The sequence below is a fragment of the Oncorhynchus mykiss genome, chromosome 15, assembly GCF_057628025.1.
Source record: "Oncorhynchus mykiss isolate SJ-2025 chromosome 15, ASM5762802v1, whole genome shotgun sequence".
Lineage (NCBI taxonomy): Eukaryota > Metazoa > Chordata > Actinopteri > Salmoniformes > Salmonidae > Oncorhynchus > Oncorhynchus mykiss.
Window position 1 is genome coordinate 43,939,631 of NC_143036.1, and position 15,237 is coordinate 43,954,867.

General features: G+C 40.9%; 1 protein-coding gene across 4 annotated transcripts; it reads right to left on the minus strand.

Moving 5' to 3' along the window:
• Nucleotides 1–4,091: 4,091 nt before the first annotated feature.
• Nucleotides 4,092–14,198, minus strand: eif4h (eukaryotic translation initiation factor 4h). Of its 4 annotated transcripts, none has more exons than XM_021563208.3 (8): nt 13,819–14,198; nt 11,337–11,518; nt 11,187–11,251; nt 10,304–10,400; nt 9,422–9,481; nt 8,110–8,265; nt 6,330–6,445; nt 4,092–5,300 (listed from the first exon to the last, which is right to left on the minus strand). In XM_021563208.3, the coding sequence occupies exons 1-8, from the start codon at nt 13,881–13,883 to the stop codon at nt 5,274–5,276; spliced, it is 768 nt and encodes a 255-aa protein (XP_021418883.1). In that variant the 5' UTR covers nt 13,884–14,198; the 3' UTR covers nt 4,092–5,273. The 4 variants fall into 4 exon arrangements, with proteins under 4 accessions (XP_021418883.1, XP_021418882.1, XP_090055225.1 ...); XM_021563207.3 differs by having other exon boundaries at nt 11,337–11,524; nt 13,819–14,197; XM_090199099.1 differs by lacking the exon at nt 9,422–9,481 and having other exon boundaries at nt 13,819–13,994.
• Between the last annotated feature and the right edge of the window lie 1,039 nt (nt 14,199–15,237).

Genomic DNA, 15,237 nt, shown 5'->3' on the forward strand with positions numbered 1-15,237 from the left:
AAATAAATATTGCAAGAGAAATGTATTTGTGATACTACCTTCTGGACGTCCATGGGATCCTCTTTCGGGCAGCCATTCGGTCAGACAGAATATATTCAATATTAACATGAACATCTCAGGATGGTCCTCATTCAGACATTATCATGAACACAATGACATTATGCATGATAATCCATGTGGGTTATTGGACAGAGTCAGCAGACAATGAAATATGCTGTACTTGACACACCAAAATGTGTTTAGTGAAGATTTATTGACAAATGTGGTCAACCCAATGGCCTAATACTTTGAACTTTTAGTTTTACAAGATCGTTTCCCAAAGGACTATATGTGAAATTAATATTAATGCTGGAAAGTTTCATCAGGAATTTTTTTTTCAGTTGAAAGTCAGAAGTTTACATACACCTTAGCCAAATAGTTCCTGACATTTAATCCTAGTAATAGTTCCCTGTTTTCGGTCAGTTAGGATCACCACTTTATTTTAAGAATGTGAAATGTCAAAATAATAGTAAAGAGAATGATTTATTTCAGTTTTTATTTATTTCATCACATTCCCAGTGGGTTCGAAGTTTACATACACTCAATTAGTATTCGGGAGCATTGCCTTTAAATTGTTTAAATTGGGTCAAATGTTTCGGGTAGCTTTCCACAAGCTTCCCACAATAAATTGGGTGAATTTTGGCCCATTCCTCCTGACAGAGCTGGTGTAACTGAGTCAGGTTTGTAGGCCTCCTTGCTCGCATACGCTTTTTCAATTCTGCCCACAAAATTTCTATAGGCTTGAGGTCAGGGTTTTGTGATGGCCACTCCAATACCGTGACTTTATTGTCCTTAAGCCATTTTGCCACTACTTTGGAAGTACGCTTGGGTTTATTGTCCATTTGGAAAACCCATTTGCAACCAAGATCTATCTTCCTGACTGATGTCTTGAGATGTTGCTTCAATATATGCACGTCATTTTCATACCTCATGATGCCATCTATTTTGTGAAGTGCACCAGTCCCTCCTGCAGCAAAGCACCTCCACAACATGATGCTGCCACCCCCGTGCTTCACGGTTGGGATGGTGTTCTTCGGCTTGCAAGCATCCCCCTTTTTCCTCCAAACATAACGATGGTCATTATGGCCAAACAGTTCTATTTTTGTTTCATTAGACCAGGACATACAGTGCCTTGCGAAAGTATTCGGCCCCCTTGAACTTTGCGACCTTTTGCCACATTTCAGGCTTCAAACATAAAGATATAAAACTGTATTTTTTTGTGAAGAATCAACAACAAGTGGGACACAATCATGAAGTGGAACGACATTTATTGGATATTTCAAACTTTTTTAACAAATCAAAAACTGAAAAATTGGGCGTGCTAAATTATTCAGCCCCTTTACTTTCAGTGCAGCAAACTCTCTCCAGAAGTTCAGTGAGGATCTCTGAATGATCCAATGTTGACCTAAATGACTAATGATGATAAATACAATCCACCTGTGTGTAATCAAGTCTCCGTATAAATGCACCTGCACTGTGATAGTCTCAGAGGTCCGTTAAAAGCGCAGAGAGCATCATGAAGAACAAGGAACACACCAGGCAGGTCCGAGATACTGTTGTGAAGAAGTTTAAAGCCGGATTTGGATACAAAAAGATTTCCCAAGCTTTAAACATCCCAAGGAGCACTGTGCAAGCGATAATATTGAAATGGAAGGAGTATCAGACCACTGCAAATCTACCAAGACCTGGCCGTCCCTCTAAAATTTCAGCTCATACAAGGAGAAGACTGATCACAGATGCAGCCAAGAGGCCCATGATCACTCTGGATGAACTGCAGAGATCTACAGCTGAGGTGGGAGACTCTGTCCATAGGACAACAATCAGTCGTATATTGCACAAATCTGGCCTTTATGGAAGAGTGGCAAGAAGAAAGCCATTTCTTAAAGATATCCATAAAAAGTGTCATTTAAAGTTTGCCACAAGCCACCTGGGAGACACACCAAACATGTGGAAGAAGGTGCTCTGGTCAGATGAAACCAAAATTGAACTTTTTGGCAACAATGCAAAACGTTATGTTTGGCGTAAAAGCAACACAGCTGAACACACCATCCCCACTGTCAAACATGGTGGTGGCAGCATCATGGTTTGGGCCTGCTTTTCTTCAGCAGGGACAGGGAAGATGGTTAAAATTGATGGGAAGATGGATGGAGCCAAATACAGGACCATTCTGGAAGAAAACCTGATGGAGTCTGCAAAAGACCTGAGACTGGGACGGAGATTTGTCTTCCAACAAGACAATAATCCAAAACATAAAGCAAAATCTACAATGGAATGGTTCAAAAATAAACATATCCAGGTGTTAGAATGGCCAAGTCAAAGTCCAGACCTGAATCCAATCGAGAATCTGTGGAAAGAACTGAAAACTGCTGTTCACAAATGCTCTCCATCCAACCTCACTGAGCTCGAGCTGTTTTGCAAGGAGGAATTGGAAAAAATGTCAGTCTCTTGATGTGCAAAACTGATAGAGACATACCCCAAGCGACTTACAGCTGTAATCGCAGCAAAAGGTGGCGCTGCAAAGTATTAACTTAAGGGGGCTGAATAATTTTGCACGCCCAATTTTTCAGTTTTTGATTTGTTAAAAAAGTTTGAAATATCCAATAAATGTCGTTCCACTTCATGATTGTGTCCCACTTGTTGTTGATTCTTCACAAAAAAATACAGTTTTATATCTTTATGTTTGAAGCCTGAAATGTGGCAAAAGGTCGCAAAGTTCAAGGGGGCCGAATACTTTCACAAGGCACTGAATCTCCAAAAAGTATGACCTCTGCCCCCATGTGCAGTTGCAAACCGTAGTCTGGCTTTTTTATGGCGGTTTTGGAGTAGTGGTTTCTTCCTTGCTGTGCGGCCTTTCAGGTTATGTCGATATGGGACTCATTTTACTGTGGATAAAGATACTTTTGTACCTGTTTCCTCCAGCATCTTCACAAGGTCCTTTGCTGTTGTTCTGGGATTGATTTGTACTTTTTGCAGCAAAGTTCGTTCATCTCTAGGAGACAGAACATGTCTACTTCCTGAGCAGTATGGCGGCTGCCTGGTCCCATAGTGTTTATATTTGCGTACTATTGGTTGTACAGATGAACGTGGTACCTTCAGGCATTTGGAAATTGTTCCCAAGGATGAACCAGACTTGTGGAGGTCAACAGTTATTATTTTTCTTTGCTGATTTCTTATGATTTTCCCATGATGTCAAGCAAAGAGGCACTGAGTTTGAAGGTAGGCCTTGAAATACACACCCAGGTACACCTCCAATTGACTCAAATTATGTCAATTTGCCAGAAGCTTCTAAAGCCATGGCATAATTTTCTGGAATTGTCCAAGCTATTTAAAAAGGCAGTCAACTTAGTGTATGTAAACTTCTGACCCACTGGAATTGTGATAGTGAATTAAAAGTGAATTAAATCAAGTCTGTAAACAATTGTTGGAAAAATTACTTGTAGATGTCCTAACCGACTTGCCAAAACTATAGCTTGTGAACAAGACATTTGTGGTGATTGAAAAATGAGTCAATGACTCCAACCTAAGTATATGTAAACTTCAACTGTATATACTTTTCATGTAAGTAGTAACAGAAAATTCAATAATTTTATTTTAAATGTTCAAAATACCCAAAACCTGTGTGTATATATATATCTATATTCAGCCCCATCTACCCTCTGCAAAACAAACAGCCAATTTAGAACTAATATTGGGTGCTTCAATCAAAATAAAAGCAAAAGTTCTTGCTCAGGGGCATATTCATTACACCGATTCTGTTGCAAAACATTTCTTAAACAGAAGCAAACAATACAGGACCCACCTAAAATGTGTCCAATAGAAACAATAATTTTGTCAAAATGAATACACACGGGGTAGTGTTGAGGATGAGGAACTAGGCTCTCTGCATGCGATGCCTGGGGATGAGAGACCTAGTTGTTTCTGATGTATGCAGAAAGACACTTGAACAGAACTTTTAGGGAATAATAAAGAATAACTTAGAAATGGCCTGAACCTGGATATGTATGCATGTTCCTTACAGCGTTCTTTTTCAAAGCAATGCCTGCCCCGTTCCATTAAATTTAAATGTTTTTATTCCATGTTCACATTGGTTCATGTGTTCTCAGAGAACTACTTCATTGCCTTGACTCATTCACCCATCCCACTTAAAACACATTCATAATAAATTTCTGTAAGATTATACATTTTATTGCCATAAACAGTGTAGGAAAATGAACAAAAAAATGAATAAAAACAGCAGATCTTTCTATAGTACAGTAAGAACAAGGTATCACTAAATTTCATAACCAGTAAAATGTAAATAAAAATGGTAGCGCAACAAATTCTCAAAAGCATCCTACACCATCTACTGGTAGGCAGACTAGATTTAGCCAGTCTCCATGGGACAAATGAGCAGATTATTATTTTTTTCATTTTTTTTTTCAGTTAACAGTTTCCTATGTTAAAGTTGTATATTTTGCAGTGTTTAGGTGATACATTTTTTTGTTGATAAAATGCATATAACTATCAAGCTGTGGAAGTAGAAAGTTGCCAGACAAAGACCGTTGCAATAACCCATGTTTCTGATTTAATCTAGTGAGCGCTTCAGCTTCTCCTCTAAACAAACACTTTCGGCATCGCTCCATTATTGCAGGAAGCCATTTTTTCCTGGATTGAACAGACTAAGATCAAAAATCTTTCAAAATCAGGTTCCAGAATTACACATTGAGACAACATTAAGGATTCAGTTCTATTGGCAATGTTATCATTTAATATTTAAGACAGTGGAAATTTGAAGCTGAAATGATAATCATTTCACAAATAGAGCAGAAATTTAGGAGGAAAATGTAAAAAGACACCAAAGGAACAGCTTTTTACAGCTGTATGTCTAAAACTGCAAATCATTTGGTGAACACAAAGGATGCCTTGGGAAAGGTAAGAGAAATTACACAGCAAAGTCCTTACCCAAAGGCAACAGAACCAAACTGAAGCCACTGTCCAGAGTTCCTTTTGATGTGTGTGGGGTACGGGTCAGGTTGACATAGGCCTGGCCCCTGCCCCTCACAGCAGCCTTGGGTCCAACTGCTCTTTTTTTCCAATTAGATGAAGGCCTGCTTTGTGTTAGCGAGCAGAAAGAGGAACCCAGCGCCTGACTCCCCATCGAGCTTTCTTTGGGAGAAGTCTTTGAAAGATTTTTGGTAAACAAAGCCAGTAGATCCAGAGTAGACTTCCAGAATAATGCAGCCACGTGGATATATCTATTCCTTTTCTGCCTCTTTTTCAAGCTTTGAGAATGGGAAACAAAAAAAACATTATGGTTAGACAGGTTCAATGCCAGAGGAAATGTTAAATAATTTAATTAGAGAAATGATAAAATAGTTTAAAGAACTTCTACACTACAACTGGATAGTTAAGCAGATACAAAGACCTTAAAAGCTCCACTAATGAAAATTGTTCTCTTTTTTTTGCACTGGTCCCAAACTGAACACTGACCATACGGCTGAACAATGTGTTTTAACGTAACGGCAATTTACATTGGAAGTCATAGGGGCTAAACCGAAACAAAAGCAGCACATTTCTGACCAAGCTTTCTTGTTGGTGTCTGTGGGAGGGGAGCATATTCTCTTAAGACAATGGTGTTGTGTTGACCAACTGAGATGATAAAACCTTCATGACCCCCTACAGAAGCTCAGCCACAACTGCCATGAACCAAACCATCAGAGCAAACCGTTCTATTCTAACAATTCATGTTATACTGATTTTGTAAATGGGGTCAGAATTCTAGTAGGGTTCCATGCCTATCCACTTCAGAGTTAGGGTCGAGAGACACTTCAATTCCAACACAGAGGGTCGAATATAGTAGTTAATTACACTACTAAATAACCGTTGAAAAGTTGTTACTTTTCAGGTCAATTGTATTAATCTTTAACTGCAATCAACATGAATGGACCTTCTCCCAACAGAACTAGACAAAGCAGGCACTAATCACAGGGAAGCAGAGGTGTACATAAAAACCATGTTAACAGTTTGACATGCATTCACAAGCTGCTCTTTGGGTCTTGGTGGGCAGGTGTGTTGTATTATTTTTCCAAGAGTGTGTGTGTTCTCAATCTTGTTTTTATTCTGTCTCAATGAAATACTTAACTCAAACTGAACTCAGAGGGTTTTGTTCAGTTTGTCATCTCCAACAGACAGGGATACTAACAGAAGGCGTTAATGTATCCCATTGGCATCGTTTCATTTTTCTACACCGTCCCTGCCCTCCTAGGCTCTCAGGCCTGGTCAATATCTTAAGGTTTGTCTTTGGGAATTACCTCCTCCCTGGGCTTGGCTCCGCCAAATATGGCAGAGTTGGGGTTGGCGACTTGGTTCAGTGGGGCAGCCACCGTGCGTGGCTTCAGCTGAAGCCGTGGTCTCTGCGCCCTCTCCTCTGCAGAAAGCGAAGGGAAAAAAAGACAAACATGATTAACTAGTCAAGTCAAATGTTATGTCAACAAGGTGGCCACTGGGTTCAGGATTTTTCAGTGTTTTAACCTTTTTGGGATAGGGGGCAGCACTTTCACTTTTGGATGAATAGTGTGCCCAGAGTGAACTGCCTCCTACTCTGTCCCAGATGCTAATATATGCATATTAATATCAGTATTGGGTAGAAAACACACTGAAGTTTCTAAAACTGTTTGAATGATGTCTGTGAGTATAACAGAACTCATATGGCAGGCGAAAACCTGAGAAAAATCCAACCAGGAAGTGGGACATTGAGGTTTGTAGTTTTTCAAAGCTCAGCCTACCGAATACACATTGAGATATGGATACAGTTGCACTTCCTATGGCTTCCACTAGATGTCAACCATCTTTAGAAACTTGAATGAGGCTTCTACTATAAAGGAGGGGCTCATGAAACCTCTGAGTCAGTGGTCTGGCAGAGTGCCTTGGTCTCATGACTCACGCTCCCGACAGAGTAACCTCTCGTTCCAGTGCTTTCCTTCAGACAAAGGAATTCTCCGGTTGGAACATTATTGATGTTTTATGTTAAAAACATCCTAAAGATTGATTCCATACATCGTTTGACATGTTTCTAAATATTTATGGTGCAATTTCTAACTTCTGTTGACTCCAAAATGGCAGATATTCCTCCGGCTGTTTTGGGTTCTGAGCACCGTTCTCAGATTATGCTTTTTCCGTAAAGTTTTTTTGAAATCTGACACAGCGGTTGCATTAAGGAGAAGTATCTTTAATTCTGTGAATAACAGTTATATCTTTTATCAATGTTTATTATGAGTATTTCTTCAAAATCACCAGATATTTTGGAATCAAAACATTACTGCACGTAACGCGACAATGTAAACTGAGATTTTTGGATATAAATATGCACATTATCGAACAAAACATCTATTGTGCAACATGATGTCCTATGAGTGTCATCTGATGAAGATCAAAGGTTAGTGATTAATTTGATCTATATTTCTGCTTTTTGTGACTCCTATCTTTGGCTGGAAAAATGGCTGTGGTTTTTTTGACTTGGCTATGACCTAACAATCATATGTTGTGCTTTCGCTGTAAAGCATTTTTGAAATCGGACACAATGGGTAGATTAAGATGTTTATCTTTCATTTGCTGTATTGGACTAGCTAATGTGTGAAAGTTACATATTTCTAAAAAATATTTTTGAATTTCGCGTGCTGCCTTTTCAGCGGAATGTTGTCGAGGGGTTCCGCCTGCCCTAGAAAGGTTAAAGGAGGGGTCAATATCAACACCTTCCCATTATCTTTACAAAAGCTCTACTGTAACAATACACAAAGCCATCAGAAATCCAGCTAAACTGATCTGTTCTTCCATGACTAAACATTGCCTAGAATAATTTCTCAAATGCGGACCTCGATTCCAGAAGTACTGCTGATTTGAATTATTCTCCTCTAATCAGGGACTAGTTCAGGCGTATGACACCAGTGGAGTGTCTGACCAATCAGTCAAATCTATAGATCAATTAACCAACTACGGTTGAGAAAACAAAACCAGCATTACTTCGGACCTCCACACGTTAATTGGAGTACCTCTGGTCTAGTGTTTTATATGAGATAAGAGAGATTGTGACACCGTCAGAGGGTTCTCTGAAGTCTTCCGCGCCGGCGCGCGGTGGTGGTCCGCCGTCCCTGTAGCGTCCCCCCATGCCTGCTCCTCCACCACCTCCCCTTCTGTCACCACCGCGGCTGCCTCCTCGACCCCGCCCGAAGTCGTCATCTCCTCTGTAGCCTACACAAGGAGATACAGAAAGGAAAGGACAGGTTAGACAGTCTTGGGCTCATTTAGGATTGCAATGTTATAGAACGTTCAGATAAAGTATTGTGTAGAACAGACACGATTCTCTCATGAGGAATAAAAGATAAGAAATCTTGTCAGCTCTAAACACCACATTCCTTTCTGTAACATTCTAAACATTAAATCTGTTATTTCCCAGCACCTGGAGCAGCCCTGTAAGTTGACGAATGAGTGAGGTGAACCTCCTGTATGAGTGATGACAGAGGGATCAAACAAAATGCACCAAGGGACAGAAAAAAAAACTTGTGCAAATCGTAAAGTAAAAATCTCTATGAGAACCCATTAGAATTCCTATGGGGGGGGGGGGATCAAATACTGCTTATATTACACTATTCTGCAGATTTAGAGGTGTTTAGACTAAAAAGATTTGGCATGGGTCCTCAAAATGTTCTACAGCTGCACCATCGAGAGCTTGGTTGCGTCACTGCCTGGTATGGCAACTGCTCAGCCTCCAACCGCAAGGCACTACAGAGGGTAGTGCATACAGACCAGTACATCACTGGGGCCAAGCTTCCTGCCATCCAGGACCTCTATACCAAGCAGTGTCAGAGGAAGGCCCTAAACATTGTCAAAGACTCCAGTCACCCCAATCATAGACTGTTCTATGCTGCCACACGGCAAGCCGTACCGGAGCGCCAAGTCTAAAAGGCTTCTTAACAGCCTCTACCCCCAAGCCATAAGACTCCTGAACAGCTAATCAAATGGCTACCTAGACTATTTGCATTGTCCCCCCTCTCTTTTACACTGCTGCTACTCAGTTATTATCTACGCATAGTCACTTTAATAACTCTACCTACATATACAAATTACCTCGACTAACCTGTACCCCCGAACATTGACTCTACTGGTACCCCCTTACTGCTGCTTACTACTTAACAGTAAGCATTTCACTGTAAATCTACACCTGTTGTAGTCAAATGTGACAAATAAAATTTGATTCACAGCAAAAACGATGTAACAATTGGCTTGCTTCTTTAGCTTGGTGCTCACTACCAACTACACTGCTTGGATCTTAAATTGCAGCGGTCAAACTGGGTCCGCTCTAATGACCGGCTGGGGACCGGCTAAGTCAGCTGAACGCTCATCCCACCTCCTTCGTAGTCGTCTCTGGAACCTCCCCTGGGACCACCTCCACGAGAGCCCCCTCGGCCTGCAGGGGACAGGGCTCAGTTTTAACAACAGGGGTGAGTGGTGCTTTGAGCTGAGGCAGGGGTGTGGAACCCACTTGCTGGTTAGCCAATGGCCTAGGTTAGTAGTACTACTTCTAGAGACAGCTAGTTGAAGTATTTGGTTGAGAAAGAGACAAAATTAGGCTTAGCTGCTCAGTTTTTAGCACCATTTACTACAGAAAAGGAAGCAGGAGAGAAGGGAGTAAGATGTAGAATGGATACATTATGAAAAGTGCCAGGTATTCTGAAATGTCAGTATGTAGTGAAATAAAACAAGAATAAGGTCACAGAGACAACAGTGGTAGTGGAACTTGTGCAATGCACTCCTCTTATAAGGACTGATACTGTGATTATAGAGGATTACATAATCCGTTGATCTATAAAAGTACAAGCATCTTGTCTAATTTTTATGACCACACAACAAATGATTGATTATTCCATTATTCTTATAAGTGAAATGCACTGTATGCTTAGATAGTAGCAAAGTCAAACAGAACAGCAAAGCTTTTGATTATTTAAAGATTTTAAGACGGCCTTGATTTGAGTATGGTGAAAGATGAGTCTCAGGTCAATGTTAAAGACGCGTAATTCTTCAAATCTAGGCCAAGAGGTATTGCTACTTCATATTAATATTTACAATTAAGACAATCTACAAATCAATATCACGACTCATTAGAGCATGTAATAGAAACACTGAATCAGTTTACATTTCTTTGTAGTTGTAATGATAAGTAATAAATATGCTAAGCAGTAGTAGTAAGAGGAACAAACAAGTTAGTATTCCAGTGAGCACAAGCGGGTACCTCCTCTGTCGTTCCCCCGGAAGCCGAATCCTCCGGCGCCCCTCTCTTGTTTTCGGCCCTCTGCTATGTCAACCCTGAGTGACCGGTCTCCAAGGAGCTGGAGATGGGGGCAAAAGTCAGCACTAGGAAGAAATGAAACAATGTGGTCCGCTTCTCTGATAATGCTTCCAACAGTGTTTATGTCCTACAAGTTGGTTGTCCAACCTACACTGTTGGTTGGACGTGTCACTGCATTCAATTGTCCCTTTTATAAAATGACAGTCGGTTGTCACTACACATTTAATCATTTTGGACTGCAATCTATTTTATGGAAGGTGCAAAACAAAATAAGTTTATATCAATGTTGGGGACAGTTTTATTTGTTTTATGCAAAAAAAGCATAGATTTATATCTTTGTCACGATGCCCATATCACAATACTTAGATTTTCCATACAAAGCAGATTATACCTTTTTAAAGGACTATGAAGTTCACTCAGTGATGCAAGCATAAACAGGATCGGGCCACTTTCCAAAACAACAAAGAGGACAATACCAGCAGCTAATCTCCTCTGCAGTTGTTACGCAGCCATCACGTTGTATGAGAGTGAAGCGAACTTAAGCAGATGCTCTGTGTGAATGTTCACAAATGCAGCCCCTTGCATCAGTGTCACTCTACAATATATTTGGTTCACATAGTTGCTCATCGTCACGTCAAAACGCTGAGTATCAGTTTAAGAACCTGTGTTAAGTTAAATAGTATGTGCTACAGCTTTTTTTTAAAGACTGAGTAACATACAGCTGTTTGTTTTCATAATTTTGACACTAAACCACAGCATCCCTTTGTTTTACATTTATGAGCCAGATACAAATGAGGATCTGAGAAAACTAATTGTGGGTACTCACAGCACCATCATACGTCAAAGCTTCTTTAAGGGATTCCAAGTCATCAAACTCCACATAACAAAAACCTGAAAGGAGAAAAATAACAAAACTGTGTTGCCATGGCTTGTGAGGTTGTGTGAGGTTATGCTAAGCCAATGGATGCTTGCTCACCTTTAAATTTGTCTGTTTCTTTGTCTCTAACTAGTCGAACACTCCTGACGTTGAGGTCTTTGAAAATGGCGTCTATGTCTCCTTGTACTGTGTTGAAGGGCAGGTTGCCCACATATGCTGTGTATGGGGGATCTGTTGGTAGATCCTTCTGCTTGCGGGGTCCACCAGGTCCACTGCCACCTCTGGGTCTACCAGAAACGAACACCTCCATGAGAGAACAGACTACAACAGACTACAACAGATACAAGGACTCGGGGTCCTGTACGGGGAGTGGCTAATGGTCAATGACTTGAGCAGGAGATTATGGTTGATATTTGGGACATTAACGGAGTCACAAGCAAAACCTAACGTCCCAGGAAAAAGTGGCAAATAGGTAGCGCAGTCACTTTTCAGCTGACTCTCTGAGCCTTTGATAAATGATGTACACTTGGACAGATCCATTACCAATCAAATTACCAAAGATCTACAGCTCAAATCCCATAGGAAAATACATAATGTGGCACATACAATACAGGAAATAGGACTAGGCTCTCTGGAAACTGGAGAAAGAATTGAGACAGAAAAATAATGTTTTTTTTCTATTTAATTGTCAATAGTGTCAGCAGCGCACAGAAAAATATGGCATCCCTGTTGGGCTAAATACAGGTAAACAATACTACAGAGCTGCCATTTGTGTCATTTTTCTCAATGAACAGCAGAAGTTCATGTGCACTGATAAGTCATTTTGAAGAAGGGTTTACTTGTAATGACTGTGCCACGTAATTGGTTTTCCCTACTGAACTTCGATAAATGCACTGGATATAAGAGTGTCGGCTAAAATTATTTAAATGCAAAATATGTATGCTCCTCATGAGGAGTTACGGGGCCTTGCCAAAACTGCAAGGAACCTGTTCCCTTGCTGGCAACAGCACTCCAATCTGACAGTGCAGAGAAATGCAGATTGGGTCCTGCATGCCTGCAGCATCCCTCCGGTGTCAAGCAAACTGGGCGACCTGGCAGAATCAAGAGGTACCGCCACCAACCAGGGAAAGGGGATATCTATTCAGTTGCACAACAATGCATTCAACTGAAATGTCTTCTAAGAAAGGGACGTTGGGCATGCATGCATTTATCTTTCCCACAATTAGCAAGGAGAGCAATTGTAAAATAACCAAGATGACTGTTGTGATCTTACATAGCATTTGATAAGACAAGGTGATAATGTGGTTATTTGGCCAAATTAATGTATGACAAACAGCCCAATAGATACAGGACTAGTTTAGGTATTTCATGATCAGGGGCTCCAACTCCTTTCCTGTGTGAATAAAGCAAAGCAGAATATGATTATAACAATTAATGTTATGACAGTCACAAGGGTGGAAGATATAACTCCCTGATTTTCGAAATTATCATAGTTACGTTGATCCCATCCAAGAGAGCACGTTTTAACTGCAGTAATACCGTTAGCTAGCTTGTTAAATGTATAGTGTTTTCGTTGATTAGGCTATTTTGAAGTTCTGGCTAGCTGGCTATCTAGCTAGGACTGAGTTTCAGAAATAATTTCAGTATCGCCGCAACATCGTTAGCACGTAACGTTTACATTTTCCTGGTAGTGATTGTCTAAGGCGTCAATGGCAATGCTCGAGTTAGCCCACGTTATGTTAGTTAAATGCATTGCAAACCTAGCTAACTACCTGAGCAAAGCGCAAATCGGCAATCATTGCTACTATAGTTAACGTTAGCTAACGTTCTGCAAATCATAAAGACCTAGCTAGCTAACTGACATGTGAGCCCTCCTCAAACTAGCTAGTAATGGATGCAGGGTGCACTGGGCCAAACTAGGCTAGCTAGCAGAGTTAGCATACTAGCTAGCTAGTCCTCCGCATAAATCTTCATGCAATTAGAACAAGCTAGTCTAGCTAGCTGTCTAGCTAACGTTACCACTAAACAAGGCATCAAAAGGCTTGTGCATTGAATAATGATTACTTGGTAACTAGTTGCTAAACATGCCATGTATTGATAATGATGTCGGGGAATGGTGCATGTTGACATCTCGAGCTGTTATTACCCGATTTGGCCATTCGACGCAGTCCCTGACTTGCTAGCACAACATGCAGCCCATGAGATGCTGGCGCCAAGTGCCATGCTGGCAGTCTGTGAAGATAGAATGACTTGCAATCATAACCATGTCATAATATGTATTGTCAAATCGACATGAATAAGTCGATAACATTATGTAATGGAAAATCTCACACGCACATCTGGAAGTAGCTAGCTATGGTCAATCCACGAGTTTTCCCCGCCCTCAATACCGGCTTCCCATTCATCAAAGCGGCCGTGAGAGGCTAACCACACTGACACTGTCTGGCCAGAGTTCTGAACCCGGGCCTATCTTTCAGAAGAATTTCGAACAAGCCCCTGTATATACTAAGGCATCAGTGCATTTTCTCGCATCACCATACGTTGATACTGATACATTCTATTCGTCCAGGTATTTTCTTACCCTCTGCCTCCACCAAAACTACCGTAAGCCCGATCCCGGTCATCGTAGTTATCGTAATCCGCCATTGCCGAGATTGCTGTTGGAGAAAGCAGTCGTTTGTCGAAGGACCTGCAATATAGGGGTACTCAATTTTAGTTGTCCTCTCAGTGCCTGAACCATAACGAACACTTTTTGCACAGTTAAGTAAAGTTACTACAGATGCCCTCAAATCCCCTAACTAAATTAAATATTAGTAAACTAACAAGATCCAACCCCAGTATCATCTAGATATTGGTATTTATCCTGGCTGGGCAATTACAACAACTGTAAGAAAAAGGTGCACATGATGTTAGGCAATTCATGAAGTAGTACAGTCCTTTAGCCAACACTATTTTCCCACAGGAATATCAATGTAGCTCATTTGATCAAATTGCCTCCCTCCACCCCAGTTGGAGTTACACCATGCCAACCTGGTCTCAGAGCATTTCTTATTATTGTGTTTGTAAATCCAAGACGCCCCATTTAGTTTGATCATATGTTACGTTTTGTATGGTATTCATTTGTGAACGTCCACCGATTTCATAGGATATGTTACGAATTCTAATTCGTATTTTATGTTACGAATTTGCAAATGTACACTATGTTAGGAATTTGAAAAATGTACAATATATTAGCATTTGCAAAACGAATGATCTCTACATGGGCAAAATGATGTAGACACTTGTGTTTGAATGTTATGACGAGACAGAGGCATTGATGCGAGTAACCAGTCTTGTCCCCGAACAGGCAGTTAACCCACTGTTCCTAGGCCATCATTGAAAAAAATAATTTGTTCTTAACTCACTTGCCTAGTTAAATAAAGGGAAAAAAGGACAGGAGGTGTCAATTCACTAACAAAACAAACCTAGTAATAATTTCCAACATGAACAGTTTAGAATTTTAAAAAATATATTATTATTTTTATCAGGTAACAACAACACATTCTTATATTCTCTTCACTTTTATCTCTCTGTCAACAATCCCTGATGGGAAACCTACAGATTAAGTATTTTTGGTGGCTGGGACAGACGCAGCGTGAAAAGACAGGGGGCTTGTCTGCGAGGACTGCGGGTTCCCGCACAGGCGTGTCATCTGACTGTCTAAGGGTAGTATTGATGGGCGAGGGAGCGTCCGACCTGTGATCCCCTGGCTCTTCGCACAGTGCCTCGGGCCCCATGTGACTTGCTGGGGTTCCGTCTTTTGTCATGCGACCCCTTTGACCATCAGGGTTCTGAGTAGGTGCTGGCTCAGCAATCCGAAGGTCAACCCTGTTACGACGGTACAGTGATCCATTCACTTCGACCAAGTAGGAGCGTGGTGCCACTTTCTATACACAGGATCCGAGTCTCCAGAGGCCCGTCCGGTCCCCTGGTAGTGGCTTCATTCGGACCGTTTCACCCA